The 20,061-nt window shown below is 36.1% G+C and overlaps 1 protein-coding gene across 6 annotated transcripts in view; it reads left to right on the top strand.

Annotated features, from left to right (window-relative positions):
• The window catches only part of SLC38A9 (solute carrier family 38 member 9), an 84,623-nt gene that overhangs the window by 42,786 nt on the left and 21,776 nt on the right, over positions 1 to 20,061 (top strand). For 5 of the 6 annotated variants that reach the window (XR_006298811.1, XM_043590526.1, XM_043590531.1 and 2 more), the window contains exons 8-10: positions 1,198 to 1,257; positions 4,515 to 4,709; positions 6,707 to 6,814. Coding sequence is in view for 5 of the 6 variants with exons in the window: in XM_043590526.1 (XP_043446461.1) it covers positions 1,198 to 1,257; positions 4,515 to 4,709; positions 6,707 to 6,814 (363 nt within the window). In the remaining variant the exon portion in view is untranslated. The remainder of the gene's footprint in view (positions 1 to 1,197; positions 1,258 to 4,514; positions 4,710 to 6,706; positions 6,815 to 20,061) is intronic. The other variant, XM_043590546.1, reaches the window with a different exon arrangement.

The following is a 20,061-nucleotide window of genomic DNA, read 5'->3' as shown; positions in this document are numbered from 1 at the left end:
TGTTGAGACTTAGGGCTGCTGTAAAAATTACTGTGAACTCTTTGGCTTAAAACAAGAGAAATTTATTCTTAGAGTCCTGGCAACCAGAAGTCCAAAATTGAAGTGTCACTAGGGCTCCACTCCCTTTGAAGCCTTTAGGGAAAGCTCCTTCCTTGCCTCTCCTAGCTTCTGGTGAAGAAGCCATAAAATTCATTTACGGCTTACCCTAACCAATACAACCTTATCATCACTTGATTATATCTGCAAAGACCCTGTTTCCAAATAAGATCACATTCTAAGGTTCCTATGGGCATGGATTTGGGGGGAGACTCTTCAACCTAGTATACTCGGTATCAGGGTTTTACTAGCCTTATTTAAGTCTTTGGCATCACGACGTATATAAAGATTGATAACTTCCAATCTTATCACTAATAACCCTTGAAGATAGCATAAAAACCTAGAGCACTAAACTCCTCCTTTTATCTTGAGAAGCATACAGTGGAAATGAAGATAAATAATTCACATACTTAACTTTATGACCTGAAAATCTAATCCAACATTTTTATCATCACTTTTTAATGCTTATTAAGATTATAAAAAATTAATATCAAACAGAATAAAGTAACAAGAAAACACATTCTTTACCCATTCTCTCATTAACTATAGAATAATATGAATGCTCAGATATCTGCATATGCTTTTAACTTTGCTACTTCCTTTGGTGTAATTTAGTGGTTCTTGTGAGTAATAATTACTGTATAACCGTCAGTCTATAAAAGCATGTAGTATACTTTCTAAAAACTTTAAGTGGTTCTCCTGATAAGCTTGGCTATTATAAGTGTTGGGTTTCCCCTTCTTTATATAAGGTGTAACTATACTTACATATAAATTAGTGTGAGTATAAGAAAACAGTTGTACAGTTTGATTCCAGGGCTTTAACTAAATTCTGCCTTGTGGCTAGATTTTTTTTTTTTAATCCTCAATCATGTGAAAATTTTCCATAGTGAGAACTCTGAAGTCAATGGCATCATTTCTATAAGTACAGAAAACTGACAAAGGCGAAGCTGTGTTAACAATGAAGCAGTCTTTGTTCCTTGTACTAGGTGTATTACCCCATGCTAGATCTTAAAAGATTTTTATAGATCAAAGATTTTAGAGGGTGGTCAGTTTAACATCTTTTATTTGGTATTAAAATGTATTTTTTTCTCTAATTTTTAGATTTTATTCATCACATTAATGACACAGATGCTGTACTGAGTACCAATGATAGCAACCCGGGTAAGTAGCTTAGAATTTGAAGCTTAGCTTGTTTTTGTTTTGTTTTGTTTTGTTTTTAATGTTTATTTATTTTTGATTGAGAGTGAGAGAGAAAAAGAGGGAAAGTACATGCATGAGTGAGGGAGGGGCAGAGAAAAAAGGGGACAGATGATCTGAAGTGGCTCTGAGCTGACAGCAGAGAGCCTGATGTGGTGCTCAAACTCATGAACCGCTGTCAGATCATGGCCTGAGCTTAACCAGCTGAGCCACCCATGTGCCCCTGTTTTGTTGTTTCAAGTTTATTTATTTATTTTGAGAGTGAGAGGGAGTGGGGGAAGGGGAGAGAGAATCCCAAACAAGCTCCATGCTCAGCATGGAGCCCAACATGAGGCTTGAGATCACAACTGTGAAATCATGACCTGAACCAATATCAAGAGTCAGATGCTTAACCGACTGAGCCACCCAGGCGCCCCTTAGCTTGTTTTGTTTTGTTTTGTTTTTAATTTTCTACTTCACTTCAAAACGGATTTAAGGTAGAATATATTGCTTTACCTTAGGTAAGTAATTAATGTAAGATCATTATCATTATGTTAACTGAGCCACTATTAAATTTTCAGCAACTGGTGTCTTTAAAAAAAAACAAATTCCATAAAACGTTGTGTTAATGTAAGCTAAACAAGGTTGAGTTCATATTATGCAATTCACAATTGTAACTAACATCTATAAAATCCATATTTGCCTATAAATAGTCAATACTTGTTTTTAAGAGCCTCCATCTCTGCTAATTGTTTCAGAGTCTAAAAGCATAGTTCTCAGTTTGTAAAATTTTTTAGATGTTTATTGTATTAGTTACTAATATTTAAGATACACAAAACTGTATGCTACAGAATAATTAATTTCCTGATAATGAACAAAGGTTAGTAAATATATACAGAAAAATAAATTGAAGGCTTAGCAAAAATATCTTAATTTCTTAGAAAAGTTTCCTTCAATTAATTTATTTACAATAAATCTTTGTAGCCTGTGGATTTATCCATGATGGCAGTCACAGGGAAGGTGAATAACAAATCTATGATAACCTTGTTAACAGTCTCACTGTTAAACTTGTACATCACCTAAGGCTTTTATGTATTTAGATTTCAGAGATACCAAATTGATATAATTTTTTTAAAGTTTTTATTTATTTTGAGAGAGAGAGAGAGAGAGAGGAAGAAAGAGAGAATCCTAAGCAGGCTCCGTGCTGTCAGCACAGGGCTCGAACTCACAAACTGTGAGATCATGACCTAAGCAAAATCCAGAGATGCTTAACTGACTGAGCCACCCAGGAGCCGCCAAGATGATAACATTTTGATGGCTGAATGCATTGATCTCTGAGAAGACAGTTCATTCAATATATATTTTTTAAGCCTGTGTCAGGAACTGTTCTAGACTTTGGGGATATAGGAGACAGGCAAAAGTCTCTCATGAAGCAACCATTTCAGTATTTACTATTCAGTATCTTACTTTGCTCTTTAATTAAACCTATTAACCTGTATTTTGTTAACACTAGCAAATGAGTGAGTGAAGTACCAGCTTTTTTCTGGACACGCACACACACCTTTGAATAATTATCCTAAAATATTTTGGTATAATTTTAAAATCTCTTCATACACTGGTGATTTCACGAACACCATCAGCAAAGTTTACTTTGCATAGTGGTATGTTGATACTAGCACTTCCTGATTCATCTGCTTATTTTGAAGAATGTATTAAATAGTAAGAGTATGAAATAGTCCATCTCAGTTAGTATAAAATTACAGCTGGCATTTTTGGATATTTACTGTGTAGCAGGCATTAGTCTAAATGTTGTACAGTACCTCTTTGCTTCACTCTCTAGATGCAGAAACCAAGGAAGGCACAGAGAAACTAATGACTTGCCCAAGGTTACATAAGTATTAAGTGACAGAGTCACGGTTCATTATTTAGTCAATTTATCTCCATAGCCTGTGCTTTTTACCACTGTAATTACTAGCACAAGAAAAATTCAAGTTAATTTACTTCTGTCCAGACATAAAAGAAAAAAATACATGTTGAAATGCTGACTAAGTAGGGACAATGGGTGCCTCAGCAGTTGAGCATCCAACTTTGGCTCAGGTCATGATCTCACAGTTCATGAGTTTGAGCCCCACATTGGGCTCCCTGCTGTCAGCACAGAGTCTGCTTTGGATCCTTTGTCCCCCTCTCTAGGCCTCTCCCCAGCTGTGCTGTTCCTCTCTCTCTCAAAAATAAAATAAACATTAAAAAAATAAAAATGCTGACTAAGCAAGAAAACTAAGTGTTTGGCTTTGTGGCATGCCAAGAAACAGATAGAGAATAAAATTAAAAACAGAACTTCAAATGAATGTATCTTTTTCTCTTTGACTAGTAATGAGTATGAATGTTGCTCAGTAGGAGTATTTTTCACCAGCATTAAGAGTTCTTTTAAAAAGAGCTGATTTGGGGCGCCTGGGTGGCGCAGTCGGTTAAGCGTCCGACTTCAGCCAGGTCACGATCTCGCGGTCCGTGAGTTCGAGCCCCGCGTCAGGCTCTGGGCTGATGGCTCGGAGCCTGGAGTCTGTTTCTGATTCTGTGTCTCCCTCTCTCTCTGCCCCTCCCTCATGCTCTGTCTCTCTCTGTCCCCAAAAAAATAAATAAACGTTGAAAAAAAAAATGAAAAAAAAAAAGCTGATTATTAGGAAAAGTACTATTGTGAAAATAGAAACACAGAATGATGTGTATTGTCTCTCCTCAACAAAAGAAATTACCATTTGAAGATCAGTGTTAGGAAAAATGTTTCATTCAATTCCCACTTCTCTGGATATCATCTAGGCTCTTAGGCTGCTATAAAATGTGATAAACTTACGGGAGAATTATCCCAGATTGCTGGAATTCAAGGATTCTTAAGCTATAACCAACAATTCAGTGTTGGAAATACTGTGTCAGCTGTTTCAATGATGTGTTAAATTTTCCCAAAATTTTCTCTCTGGCAATGGAACCAAAGGATAGTTGGTGGGATATTTTATAGCTTCCCATACAACTTAAGGATATACCTCAGAATTGTCTAAGATTCTACCACCTTTAATTGTTTGCAGATAAAAGAGTCCTATCCTATATCTAAATATAACCCTCCATTTTTTCCAGAAAGGGGAAACTTAATATTCGTGAGACAAGTTGAGGTTGGTAGAACAAGTGTCAGTCTTTTGGGATACTCATTGTCTGTTCTTTGTGGTCTTCTCTTATCTGATGCTTTCCTGTTGCAGTGATTTGTCCAAGTGCTGGGAGTGGTGGCCACCCTGACAATGGCTCTATGATTTTCTATGCCAATGACACGGGACTGCAGCAGTTTGAAAAGTGGTGGAATAAGTCTAAGACAGTGCCCTTTTACCTCATAGGGCTCCTGCTGCCACTGCTCAATTTCAAATCTCCTTCATTTTTTTCAAAATTTAATATCCTAGGTAAGCCAAGGCATTGTGTTATAGAGCTTCTGTGTAGTGGAGTACATGTTGGATTCTGTGGATACTGTCTGGCTGGGGAGTTACCCACCAGGCCTGTTCATCTATGTTCAATTTGTTCATTTGTATGTTACCCTGCTTTTTGGTTTTCTTTGTGGAGTTTGGCACAGAGGAAAATGTAGATGACCATTTTAAGTCCAAGTTCTTTTTTTTAAAGATGAGTTACTGGATTTCCTGTTCTATCCTTACTGAAACACTATTCCTCATTTCTTCTGTGGGTACAATTAGAGGAAACATTAAGATTTCAGGAGGAGAGATCCATACTGGATATTATAGGAATTCTCAATCCTAAGGATTGGAATCATTAGAACTTACTAAGGGAGGTTATGGAATATTTTTTTCCTACGGTTTCTATTTAAAAGTATAGCACAGAATTATCACCTTCCGACCTGGGATATCATTTTTTATCTAACTCAACCTGCCCAGCTGTATTCTGCTTTTGCCATCCTCCTCAGTGATTTCTCTCTACTGGAGAGAAAAGGCCTCTTTAAAGGAAGAGACTTCTTACTGTGAGCCCTGTTTTACAGAAATTTCTGAAATCACTGAAGAAATTTCAGAAATTTTAGCATCGTTAAAGGAATGTTTTCACATTTTTTTTTTTTTTTTTGCAGCACTTTTGCAACACTGAGCTTTTAGACGGTGAAAGGAACCCCTAATGAAAGCTTAGATCTGGTTAGCTAAAGACAAGGATAACAGTCATAAAAAATTGATAACCCCAAATAAACCATAGGATTTCACCTCCTCCCTATAGATCTGATCTCCTGGTAGGCCCTAGAGTATAAAATAATTAGATTACTTATCACATCAAGGAGCTAGCTTTTTGAGTTTCAGAAAACCAAAGTAGGAGGTAAGGGTATTTTTCTATACCTCTCTGTCTCACAATAGGATTCACTACAAGACTGCCATAGACACCCACAGAGAATGAAAAGTTGTGGTTATATAAGCTTTGGCCTCTTGTTTTTATTCTTTCTGAATCAGCTAATCTGCAAACCCAGAGTAGCTCATTTGTGGTTTCCTGATTTGCTTGCCGACTTTCCTATGGAACAGATCTTTAAAAGTTGGCATATAAATTTATAGAAATATTTTTTAAACAATCACAAAACTTGTAACCAGGTTGATTATTTTCCACCTCCTTAAGGATATTTTGCTTTTGCCCTTTTTCTTGATACTCTCCCTTTCTTTTAAAACTGTAGCTTCTTTACAGAAATTTTTATCTAATTCTTAAAGAAAGAAACCTACTTGAATTTCCTGACTCTACTCCATAATGACTGGATTTAACTCCTTAAAGGAATAATTCTTTAACTTCTAGATTACCAGAAGCTGTGAATGTCCACCTCACCCTGTGTATAAATACCTATGAGTAGAATCTGTAATCTTTTCATCTAATAGGTAGTACTGCCTAGTTGAAACCTTATCCAGATACGACATCAGAGTGTTCATGGATTATTTGGCTTATCACCTTTCTCAAATAGGTTTATAATCCACAGTCACTACTTTTCTTTCTCTACTTTCTTACCATCTTTCAGTAAATACTGTGGCAGACTTTTCCTGCTTATTGACTATCTCTGATATTTCCAATACAAAGAATAAGAGTCAGTTTGATGTTGTTTTTTTCTCTTATGTAACCATACAGTTTTGTAATGAATTCTTTGCATGTATCCTCCACTTAACTCATAAATAAATTAGACAGTCTTGCCTTCTTCAGTATATGAGCCACTTTCATCTAGTTCTTAGGCCCACTATATAATGTTTTGTTTTGTTTTCTGAAAACTCACATAGCTGGTTTCTGTTCTTTAGATCACACCTGGGTTTTAGTGGGCATAATCCATGAAGGTAATAATTTTCCAAACTTTGCTGAGAATATAGAAACAAAGCTTAATTTTAAAATAGTCTGTAAAATACACAAAAATGATCAATGGTTTCTGAATTTTTTCTCACAGGCACAGTATCTGTTCTCTATTTGATTTTCCTTGTCACCTTGAAGGCCATTCGCTTAGGATTTCATTTGGAATTTCATTGGTTTATGCAAACAGAATATTTTGTACCAGGTGAGCTGTTTTGGTCAAATAAAGAATCAGTAAATTACAAAAAAATGTGACCTTTAGTTAACTATTGTTAAAGTACTGCTATCATAAAACAAATAGTGGTATTTTTTGAACGAGCACTGTTTATTAATGCTTAATATTAAGCTAAAAACAGGGATACAATTGAAATATCTCTGCTTTTCTTTCAGTTAGGAGTAACCAGGGTCTGTTGTCCTTTCTGCTTTAGAATTGAAGTTCACTGAAGTTATAATGCAATTGAAAAATCAAGAACTCATTTTCTAGACTTTTCTGTGAAAGTACACCCTTAGAATTTCAGAGATTTAGAACCTGGTCAGTGTTAATATATGTAGATAATACTCTTCATTAACATCATTGTTCTCCTCATGGTTTTTTTTTAATTGTTTTTCAGGCTAATTAAGATGATAATTTTAAGTGTTCCCTCCCTCCTTTTTTCTCTCATGGTTATAAATTGGGAATTTCTTAAGTCACTCAAATTTAGAGGATTAGGAAGCAATGAATGGATAATGCTAAATGAGAGAACAGATTAAAAAATAGAAGTGAGTATTATACTAGTCTCCTGGAAACTAATAAAGAGAAAGTAGTACAAAATCCCCTTGTTTAGAGAGACTGCTTTCTTTCCATTCTTCACCTGTTAATTCAGGCAGTCTAGAATTCAAATTTATTTAGTATCTGGTGTTACTCTCTAAAGGCAGCAATTATAATTGTCTACCACTCATTCTATTTCTCTTGTTACAACATTCCTGGGTTTTCCAGGTGTATTGAGTTGGTATTTGTTGAAAGTTGTTTGTTATGGTTACTTGTTTTCAGATCATCTTGGTGCATTAGCTTTGATTTTTTTATTTCTATAAGAAGTTCATAAGTCATTGTCAATTCAGGATAAAGGAAATAATTGGATCTTGAAAGGCATCCTTCTCTTTCAGTTTGTATTTAAAATTGAACACAGATGAAAATGGCAACATTAAGCTAGTGCTTCCATTCATTGATAAAAATAGTCCAGGATGTTTTTTTCTAAAATTAGATCCATACTGATTTATAGTAAGAGTCTTAGTGATAAATGTTTCTGCTAATGATAGCACATGAGAGAAATATGAATGAAAAAAAGAGTATAAATATTTAGAAGATGAAAAGGAGAACATATTTAAAAAGAGGTTAAGCCATTTATTTCACTTTTTTTTTTTTTGAGAGAGAGAGAGAGAGAGAGAGAGAGAGAGAGAGAGAGAATGAATGGGGAGAGGGAGGGTAGAGGGAGAGAGAGAGAAAGAATCTCAAGCAGGTTCCACACTCAGTGTAGAGTGTGACCCAGGGCTCTATCCCACAACCCTGGGATCGTGACCCAAGCCGAATCAAGAGTCGGACACGTAACCAACTAAGCCACCCAGACATCCCTCACTTAATTTCACTTTTAAATGATATGAAGGGAGAATCATGAGGATTAAAGAGGCTTGTGTTAATATTTATGGTCTTGAAACTGGTTACTTTATCATGATTGAAGAATTTCTTAGGAATGAAAATATAGCATAAATCTTTTTCAGTAAATCCTAATTTAATTAAGAGTCAGGGAACTTTGGAGGGTATGACTCTTTAGTGTCCTGATGAAGAATTCACATAAACTTGTATTCTGATTGAATCTTTATTTATATACTTTTGTTACTTAAAATTCCTTTCTCAATTTAGTGGATCCCATTACTCTTCTTCCTAGGTAATTAGAAAATAATGAGAAAAAAAAAATCTCCTCATGTATTTCATCCCATCCTGCCTGCCTCCAAGACTTTATTTCTGTAGTTATCCCTTCTGTCTTTTTAATCATGTATCATCAAAATTTTCCTTTACTCAATTATTCCTACCAGAATATAAATCTGTCTTTCAGTCTAAAAACAAAAGCTCATATGACCCTGCATTCCCCTCTAGCTGTTGCTTCCCTTTAAAGAAAAACTCTTTGAAAGAGTTTTCTGTGCTGTTTCTACTTCTCCTTCCATTTTGCCTTGAACTCATGTCTGTTAGGTTTTTGCCCCAGTCACTCCACTGACAACCAATAACTCCTTCTCTTCCTGCTCAACCTATCAGTAGCATGGGCACATTTGGTCACTGCTTCCATCTTGAAACATTTTCTATACTTAACTTCTAAAACCCCATTTTCTCTTGATTCTTCTACATGACTGCTCTTTCTCATATTTCTGACCGGTGAATTACAGAGTTATCCAGGGTTTTGCTCAAGCCTCTTTTATCTCTACTCTTATTCTCTAAGTAATAGCATGTAGTCACCTGGCTTTATATATTGTCTATATGGTGACTAGTCCCAATTTTATATCTCTAGCCCAGATCTCTCCCCTGAGATCCATACTCAAATACCTACCCCTTCTACATCTCCCCTTGGATGTCCACTGGGTATCTCAAATTGAAATTTATGAAAAACAAATACTTGTTTTATTCCTCATCCACCCCCATCCCTCCAACCTGCTTAACCTGCTCTCCCTGGTTTCTGTAATTCAGAAAGTTGTAGCTCCAGTTTTCCACTTGCTCAGGCCCAAAACTTTGGAGTCATACTTGACTGTTCTTTTTTTCTTCCCCACCCTACATGTCTGCAAAGCATGTCAGCTGTACTTTTAAAATAAATCGAGGGCGCCTGGGTGGCTCAGTCAGTTAAGCGGCCGACTTTGGCTCAGGTCATGATCTCGCGGTCCGTGAGTTCGAGCCCCGCGTCGGGCTCTGTGCTGACAGCTCAGAGCCTGGAGCCTGTTTCAGATTCTGTGTCTCTCTCTATCTGACTCTCCCCCGTTCATGCTCTGTCTCTCTCTCTCTCAAAAATAAATAAACGTTAAAAAAATTTTTTTTTAAAGAAAATAAAATAAATCGAGAATCTGACTACTTTTTTTTTTTTTTTAACGTTTATTCCTTTTTGAGAGACAGAGACGGAGTGTGAGGGAGGAGGGGCAGAGAGAGAGAGACAGAGACAGAATCTGAAGCAGCCTCCAGGCTCCGAGCTGTCAGCACAGCTGTGCGGAGCTCAAACCCACAAATTGTGAGACCATGACCTGAGCCAAAGTCGGACGCCCAACCAACTGAGCCATCCAGGTGCCCCAGAGAATCTAACTACTTCTTACCATTTCCACCAAAAAGAATTGTGTCAAGATGCTAATTTCTCATCTGGATTTTTATAGTAGCCTCTTAACTAGTCTCACCCTTTCTACTCTGTCTCCCCTTCAGTAGTCTTGTTCTACCCCTAGCAGCCAGAGTGATGTTTTTAAAACACAATGTCCATAAGCCTCTAACGGTTTCCCTTCTCATTCAGAATAAAGCAAGTCTTTATCATAGTCTTGGTCCTATATGATCTGACTCCTGGCTTTCTCTCTGCTATCATTCCCTACTACTCTCCTACTTATTTAGTCTACTCCAGCCACACTGTCTTCCCTGCTGTTCCACAAAAATGGCAAGCACGCTTGTGTCCCCAAGTCCTTGCACTGTTAACTGTGTACACAATGCCCTTGTCTTTTCGCAGGTATCCATATGGTTAGTATCATTAGAGAGGCCTTCCTTGGCTTCCTGCCCACTCCCACCTCTACCAAATCTTATATGCAAATATTCCTGGTCATCTATATCTTTTAAGTTCTTAATTCTGATACGAATTGGCATATTAAGGGGTATCTGTTTTTCTAATCTATTTGGGTCCTGAGTTTCAGACAGAGAGTAGCAGAAGTTAAGATAACAAACATTTCTAAAAATTTATTTTATTTTATTCTAAAAATTTATTTGTTTCTTAAATTCAGAGATTGAAAGTTCACTTGGTAAGGAATACCTGTATTTTTTTTAACCTGTGTATCTGTCTCCCTTAAGAAGAATATTAGCTCCTGAGAAAAGAAATGTTTCTTTGTTTTTGTTTTCTATAATTCTTTATTACTATTGTACCCCCAAGGCCTATAATAATTCCAAGGGCATAGTGAGTAGTCACTAAACAATGTTGAATGAATAAATGTGTTTATCCTTACTCCTCCCTAAATGTCATTAAAACAACAGTAAAAAAGTAACAAACAAAGGGGACTGTAGAAGAGACAATAGCAGGCAAGAGGTAGCAACAGATTGTTAGATGCTGGCAAACTGAAAGATGGTTAGACTGACAGCAAAGTAGACAAAGCTGAAATGTAAGTACCTATAGAGAGGGATTCCACTACAGAGGAAGCCGTTTAGAGCTACACATTGAAACCCTCAGTATTTGAAGGTTTTTGGGTCACTCACAAAGCAAGAGTAAGGAAAAGGGCCTAAAATGGATAGAATTCCCTGAAAGTTTACATCAGGAGTAATTGTATTATAAACCCATTTCCTCCTCAACCTAGCAAGAAATGGAAGACTGAATAGTCAGGCTCAGAACTCAGGCTCTCCAAATACAACAAAGGGTGGAAAAAAGGCTCTAGTCTGAAAACAGGGACTAAGCAAAAGTGTATATGCTGAATGGTGAGAAGGTCCTCCCTCCCTGTACCCCTCCAATTCTCTTCTCTTTACTCTTTGGCTCCCAGAATGCTGACAACATAGAATAACAAAGGATTCTCCTCTGTAGAAACTGACAAACCCAAGAGGAAAGACCTAGAGTCTTGGATATTTGGGTTCTCCCAAAAAAATGACAAGTACCTTGCTTGTATCAGACCATTTAGATGTTTACTAAGTATACATTTTTTTAGTGCTTCACTTTTAAATATTAAACAATAGACGAAGTTCACTAGATATTTGTGGAAAACCTCTTACATGAAAACAAAACTGGGGCAAGAGGGAGGACCTTGAAGGGACAAGAAGAATAAGAGGGAACAAAGAAAAAACTTTCAAAAAATTACCTTCTCAAAGTGACACAAGACAGTGATATATCCATGAAATAGTATTTGGATGCCAAGGAAGGAAAAAAAGGAGGTACCTTGGTCTTAGAAACCAAAAATATAGTAGATGGGGTGCCTGGGTGGTTCGGTCGGTTAAATGTCAGATCTTGATTTTGGCTCAGGTCATGAACTCATGGTCCTGAGATTAAGCCTTGTGTTAGGCTCTGAGCTGAGTGTAGGGCGTACCTAAGATTCTGTCTCCTTCTCCCTTTGCCCCTACCCCACTCTTATGTGCGTGTACACACACACACACACACACACACACACACACACTCTCTCTCTCTCTCTCTCTCTCAATCTTTCTCTCTCTCTCTCTCAAAAAAAAAAGAAAAGAAAAAGAAACCAAAAATATAATGGAAATTAAGAATGCAAAGAAAATTTGGAAGGTAAAGCTAACTTCCCAAAATTATATTAGAAATCATGGATGTATGGGAGGAAAAAAGGGAGAGAAGAAGGAGGGAAGGAAGCAAGGAAGGAAAGGAAAGAAGGAAGGAAGGAAGGAAGGAAGGAAGGAAGGAAGGAAGGAAGGAAAAACAAAAGATAAGAAAATTAGAGCATTAATCCAGGTAGCCCAATAATGAAAAATAGTTCCATGGAACAAAGAATGTGAAGGGGGAAGAAATTATCAAAGAAATAATTGAACTTTCCTGCAAACCGAAAAACATGAGTTTCTAGATGTACAGGACCCAAAGTGCCCAGCACTGTGAATGAAACCCATACCAGAGCATATCATCATAAGATTTTAGAGCACCACAGATAAAGAGAAGACCCTGAAAGCTTCTATGGATGAAGGATAGGTCTGTAAAAAAGGTCTGGGTTCAGAATAGTATCAGACTTTAATAACTTCAAAAGCTAGAAAAGTGTCATAAAGGTCTCAGAATAAATTATTTTAACCTAAAATTTCAAATCCTACCATACCCTCACTGAAGTGGTAGGGTACAATAAAGCTATTTTCAGAAAGTAAAGTCTCACAAAATTTTACCTTCCATGTACTCTTTCTCACAAAAAACTGCAAAATGTGCTCCACCAAAAAGCAGTAAATTGCAAACTCCTCTGAGTGGCAGTGAAGGGATATCCTAGGAAACAGCTGTGCAGCAGGCCTAGTGAGCACCCTGCCCAGACCACAGCAGCAGACAGAGCACCCCAGGAAGCAATTTTTCCAAAAGGAAAATGAAATGGAAAAGATTGTTTGATGTGTTGTATGGATAGAGTGGGTAAAGTTTTACCATTCTTCTGGAGAGTTTGGGGAAAAATTAGTGTTAACTAGACAGGCAACGAAAAAGTAAAAACCTCCATATCTCCATAAAAACAGGCCAACAGGGGCGCCTGGGTGGCGCAGTCGGTTTAGCGTCCGACTTCAGCCAGGTCGCGATCTCGCGGTCCGTGAGTTCGAGCCCCGCATCAGGTTCTGGGCTGATGGCTCGGAGCCTGGAGCCTGTTTCCGATGCTGTGTCTCCCTCTCTCTCTGCCCCTCCCCCGTTCATGCTCTGTTTCTCTCTGCCCCAAAAATAAATTTAAAAAAAAACAAAAAACAAAAAAAAAAACAGGCCAACAAAAGTATTTTTATATAAGAAAACATAATAATAACTGAATAGTACAGAATAACCATGAAAATTAAAACACTGAATATTGATTTTGTAAAATCAAAATTTGAATTGTGATTATATGGAGGGGTTAGAGATGGGAAAATGTGAGTGATGGTAGTAATAGAAAAGGACTAAAGTCTTGAGGTAGAAAAGCAATGGATTATGTCTAAAATTTAAAAAATAAGGGAAAAGGAATATAAGCATATTAAAAATAAGTTATAATTAGTTACCTCTAGGAAACAAGATTTAGGATGGGAGGTATGAAGCAAGAGAATATTGTTTTTTTGTTGGGAGCCCTGTAATACTATTTAACTTTTAACAATTAGCACACATTTAAGACTGCTGTCAAGAATACATTTTAACAATGAAAACCTATTAAATGGTTTGGAACTGATTTCACAAAGATTTCAGACACTGATATTCAAGGACTATGGGGTGATTGTCCATTTGATAGCAGCATTGTGTTCATATGCAACCAGAAAAAAATAATTTTCTAACTACATATGATTTAAATAGTTTTGTTATTAATGTTATTAGAGGCAGACTGCATTCTACCGTGCATTCATTGATGCTTAATAATGTCTCCAAACATAATGGAATTTTTCTTTTCATATTTTTAATGTGTAGGCCTTACCATTTTTTTGTTTTTGCTTTTGAACTTTTTATTGAAGCATAACATACACATATAAAAGTGCACAACTCATAAGTATACATCACAAAGAACATACTAGATACCTAGCACCAGATAAAAAACTAGCACTCCAGAAGTCCCATTCAGTATGCCTACCAGCCACTGTCTCCCTACAGTGATAACCACTGTTCTAACTTCTAGCCCTAAAGGGGGTTGTCTGTTTTTTTTTTAACATCACGTAAAAGGAATATAGAACATACATTCTTTTGTGTCTGGCTTCTTCCAATCAACATTGTACTGTGATACTGATCCATATTATGTCTGTTTGTAGTTCATTCATTCTCACTGGTATCTTACTATATAACTATACGCACAATTTGTTTTATCTTTTACTGTTAAGGGACATTTGTCTCCAGTTGTTTAGTATTATGTTTACTGCAGTACTCTATTCTCCTACATATCTTTGATGAAAATATGCCAGCTTTTTCTTGAGTATTAACCTAGGAGTGGAATTGTGAGGTCAGAGGATATGCGTATACTCTGCTTTGGTAGATATTACCAAATGGCTTTCCAAAATGGTTGTACACTTAAATGGGTGAAGTGCATATGAATTATATATCAGTAAAACTGTTGAAAAGAATTTCAGGGTTTTTTTCAAATGTTTATTTTAGAGAGAGACAGGATGAGCAGGGGAGGGGCAGAGAGAGGGAAACACAGAATCTGAAGCAGGATCCAGGCTCTGAGCTGTCAGCACAGAGCCTGACACCGGGTTTAAACTCACAGAATGCAAGATCATGACCTGGTACAAAGTTGGACACTTAACCGACTACTGAGCCACCCTGGTGCCCCTCAGGTTTTTAGGAAAGATGCTCAAAAAGAGTTTTTGTTGGCTAATTGGAAAAAGCTGGATATTTATTCTAATTTGACAAACAACACTGGTATCACCTGACATAGTTAGAAAAGGATCAACTAACAAGTTGCTTCAGGAAGCATTTAATGGTAATAGGGGTTGACTGCTTTGAAAGACAGGAAAGATTAGCTATACTGAAGAGAGCTTATTGAAAACTAATAGATCTTAGCAAAAAGCAAAATCAGTTTGAAGAACAATTTAAAATCAAATTTTGACCACTGATAACAGCTGAAGTCCTTTATTCTGAATAGAAATTAATACCTCTGATTATGAGTCATACATTGTCAAAAAAGACATGGCTCACCGCCCTCCAGGAGCTTAGAGTTGAGCAGTAAGACCAGTTTGTGAATTAATGATTATAATGCAGAGATATATAAAAGAGACGTAATAATATAGAGAAATTTCATGTAAATAAGAATTAGAAATCAGGGGCACCTGAGGGTGGCTCAGTCAGTTGAACATCTGATTTTTGAGTTTGGCCTAGGCCATGATCCAGGGTCGTGGGATCAAGCCCCAAGTCATGCTTTGCTCTCTCTTTCTCCCTCTGCCCCTCTCCCCCACTTGCTTTCTCTCTCTAATAATAATAATAATAAAGAATTAGAAATTAGATATGGGTTCTAAACAGAGAATGTTTTAAGGGCCAAGGAGTTATTTAAATGAAGAATTGGAGGACGGGGTGTATTCCACGTCAACAGAACAACATGTTTAAGCATTAGCTAAGGCCTGAGATAACATGACCCATTTAGGAAATTACAAGAATTTGGGAGGCTGCAGTGAAAGAATACTTGTTGGGGAAGTGACTGGAGATAAGGATAAAGAGGCAAAGCCCAATTATGAAGAGCTTTCTATTTAATTTAAAAATAACTTTAGTGGCTCAAACCATCTTTCTGTTTTATTTAAGGTTGGCTGAAGTAGGAGATAGTCCTCTATGTCTCCAGGAGGTCAGTAAGGTAGAGGAAAAGTAGTCATATAATTCCCTGCCTAAACATAGGATTCATAATGGAGCTGCTCCAGTCAAATTACTACTACTACTACTACTACTATTAATAATAATAATAATAATAATAATAATAATTAAAGCTGAGGTCAGAGCTGCTATAGCCTCATTTATTCCCTCTCTCTGAATCAACAATATGTGGAAAAGCAGTGTTAATGAAAACACTGTCAGAACCTGGGGATATAGCTAAAGTACTGCTGAGGTGATAATTCACAGCTGGGTGATGAGTGATCTAGTTTGTATATTGTTGGCTCCTTTGACATAAATGAATTGACCATAAATGTGTGGATATACTTCTGGGCACTCTTTTCTGTTCCATTGACCTCTTTGTCTCTTTTTTGCCAGTACCATACTGTTTTGATTACTATAGCTTTGTCCTGTAGTTTGAATCTGAGATTGTGATGCCTTCAGCTTTATTTTTCCTCAAGACTGCTTTGGCTTGGGGGTCTTTTGTGGTGTCATATACATTTTAGGATTGTTTGTTCTATTTCTGTGAATAATGCCATTGGAGTTTTAATAGGGATTACACTGAATTGCTTTAGGTGGCATGCGTATTTTAACAATAATAATTCTTCAAATACATGGAGATGGCATATCTTTCCATTTATTTCCATTTGTGTCTTCTTCAATTTCTTTCATTACTCTCAGTTTTACCTTATAGGCCTTTCACCTCTTTGGTTAAATTTATTCTTAAGTACTTTATTCTTTTTGATGCTATTGTAAATGTGATTGTTTCCTTAATTTCTCTTTCTAATGGTTCATTGTTAGTGTATAGAAGTACAACATGGGTGCCTGGGTGGCTCAGGGTGCGACTTCAGCTCAAGGCATGATCTCGTGGTTCATGAGTTTGAGCCCCACATCGGGCTCTGCATTGCACTAACAGTGCAAAACCTGCTTAGGATTCTCTGTATCCCTCTCTCTCTGCCCCTCCCCCACTCGCACTGTCTTTCTTAAAAATAAAGAAATATAAGCTTAAGAAAAAAAGAAATGCAACAGGTTTTTGTGTGTTGATTTTGTATCCTGAAATTTTACTGAATTTATTTCTTAGTTCTAACAGTTCTTGGGTGGAGTCTTTAGAGTATTCTATAGGCAATATACTGTCATCTGCAAATAGGGACACTTTTACTTCTTCCTTCCTGATTTGGGTGCCTTTTATTTCTTTTTCTTGTTTAATTGCTGTGGCTAGGATTTCTAGTACTATGCTGAATAAGAATGGTGAGAGTGAGCATCCTTGTCTTGTTCCTAATCTTGGTGAGCAAGATTTCAGCTTTTCATTGTTGAGTATGATGTTGGTCATGCCCTTTATTACACTGATGTACATTCCCTCCATACCCAGTTTGTTGAGAGTGTTTATCATAAAGGGATGTTGAAATTTCTAAAATGCTGCTTCTGCATCCATTGAGATGACCATATGATTTTTTATCCCTCATTTTATTAATGTGGGGTATTAACTGATTGATTTGTAGATGTTGAACTCTCCTTGCATCCCTCAAATAAATCCCACTTAATCGTGCTATATTATTCTTTTAATGTATTATTGAAAACAGTTTGCTAATGTTTTGTTGAGGATTTTTGCATCTGTGTTCATCACGGATACTGGCCTGTAATTTTCTTGTAGTGTCCTTGTCTGGATTTGATATCAGGGTAATATTGCCCTCATAAAGTGAGTTTACAAGTGTCCCCTCCTCTTTTATTTTTTGGAAGAGTTTAAAAAGGATTAGTATTAATTCTTCTTCAAATATTTGGTAGAAATCACCAGTGAAGACATCTGGTCCTGCCTAGACTTACTTGTCTTTATTGAGAGATTTTTTATTACTGATTCAATCTCCTCAGTAGAAACTGGTGTGTTCATATTTTCTATTTATGATTCAGTCTTGGTAGTTTGTATGTTTCTAATAATGTATTAATTTCTTCTAAATTGTCTAATTTGTTGGTGTGTATTTGTTTACAGTAGTCTCTTATAGATTTTTATTACTGTAGTAAATCACTGTGAAGTCTTCTCTTTCATTTATGTTTTTTTTAATTTTTAAATTTTATTTTTGGAGAGAGAGAGAGCACATGAATGGGAGAGAGGGGCAAAGGGAGAGAAAGAGAGAGAATCCCAAGTGGGCTCCACACCCAATTTAGGGCTCAATCCCATGACCCCGAGATCATGACCTGAGCCAAAATCAAAAGTCAGACAGCCAACTGACTGAGCCCCCCAGGTGCCCCTATTTATAATTTAAGTCCTCTCTCTTTTTTCTTGTTTAATACAGCTAAAGGTTTGTCTGTTTTGTTTATCTTTAAAAAAAAAAAACAGCTCTTAATTTTATTGATCTTTTCTGTTGTCTAGTGTCCATTTCATTTATTTCTGCTCTCCTCTCATTTCTACCCTCTTGTTATTTTTACTTTCTACTACAACTGAGGTTAATTTGTTCTTTTTTCTTATTATTACTTGAGGTATAAAGTTGGGTTGTTTATTTGAGCTCTTGTTTTCTAATGTAGATGTTTATTACTATAATTTTCCCTCTTAGAACTGTTTTTGCTTCATCTTTTAAGTTTTGATATATTGTGTTTCCATTTTCATTTGTCTCAAGATATTGATATCTCTTTTGATTCCTTCTTTGGCTCATTGGTTGTTCAGTAACATGTTATTTCATCTCCACATTTGTGAATTTTCCATTTTTTTTTTCCTGTAATTGATTTCTAGTTTCATACCATCATTGGAAAAGATGCTTGGTATGATTTCAAGCCTCTTAAATTTGAGATATGTTTTATAGGCTAACATGTGATGTATCCTGGAGATGTTCCATGTGCACTTGAGAAGAATGTGTATTCTGTTATTGGATGGAATGTTCTGGAAATGTCTGTTAAGTACATCTGGTGTAATGTGTCATTTAAATCCAATATTTCCTTTTTGATTTTCTCTCTGGATTATCTATTCAGTGTTGAAAGTGTAGTATTGAAATCTTACACTTTTATTGTATTATTATCTATTCCCCCCCCCCATCAGATCTGTTCATATTTCCTTTATATGTTTAGGTGTTTTTATGTTGGGAGCATAAATATTTGCAAATGTTATACCTTCTTGATGAGTTGATCCCTTTATCATTATATAATGACCTTCTTTGTTTCTTATTACAGTCTTAGATTTAAAGTCTATTTTGTCAGATATACATACAGCCCTGCTTTCTTTTGGTTTACATTTGTATGGAATATCTTTTTCCATCCCATCACTTTCATTCTATTTGTATGCTTAATGCTGAAGTGAGTCTCTTGGAGGCAGCCTCTGGTTGGGTCTTATTTTATCCATTCAGCCACTCTGTGTCTTTTGGTTGGAGAATTGAGTCCATTTACATTTAAAATAATTATTGATAGGTGTAGACTTAATACTGCCATTTTATTAATCGATTTCTGGTTGTTTTGTAATTTCTTTGTTTCTTTCTCTTTTGCTCTCTTCCTTTGTGATTTGATGACTTTGAATTTTTACCGAAGAGTTTTTCTGTTGTTTTTCTGCAAAGAATATGGTCATGTGAATAATATTTTATCATCTTTCTAAAAATGGTACCTCTGTTACTATTACATAAATATAATCCTGACTGTTGATCTGAAGTGATGAGGTTATCCTTGAATGCACAATTTATTAAGAGTTGATTTTGGGGGAGGGTGCCTGGCTGGTTAAGTCAATAGGGTGTGCAACTCTTGATCTCCGTGTTGTAAGTTTGAGCTCCACGTTGAGTGTACACTACTTAAAAATCTAAAAAACTTTTTTAAAAAGCTGATATTTTTAAAGCAGAAGTTGGAGTTACCTCCACATTTTATTTTATTGGTTACATGTAAAAAATTTTAAAGATTACAGGCAGTAAAGGGGAGAATTTTCTTAAGAAAAATATACTTGGAATTGTTTCCACAAATAAAAATTCAGATAAAAGATAACAGACCAACAAAAACTTAACAGAAAACTAAAGTGTATAATTTTTAATATCTTACATCTTGATTTCTTTTAGAAGCTAGTGCTTAATTCTTATTTTCTTTCCTAAAATATTATGGCAAAAAGTCAGTAGACTTTCTTTTCTTGTTTCTACTTTTTACACAAGGAATCTCCCCAAGATGACTTGTTCTCCACTTTGTCATCTACTCTGTCCAGATCTAGCACTGTTTTCATGTAAATCAAGGCCTTATTCCCCCTTACAGCATTTTTTTTCATTTTTGTGTTAGTAGACCTCAAAGACAGAAAATAACAATCCTTTTGAAATACTGTCTTATT

This window comes from Prionailurus bengalensis, chromosome A1, assembly GCF_016509475.1.
Source record: "Prionailurus bengalensis isolate Pbe53 chromosome A1, Fcat_Pben_1.1_paternal_pri, whole genome shotgun sequence".
Classification (NCBI taxonomy): Eukaryota; Metazoa; Chordata; class Mammalia; order Carnivora; family Felidae; genus Prionailurus; species Prionailurus bengalensis.
Note: the sequence above shows the minus strand (reverse complement) of the source record. Positions and strands in the feature narration are given on the sequence as shown.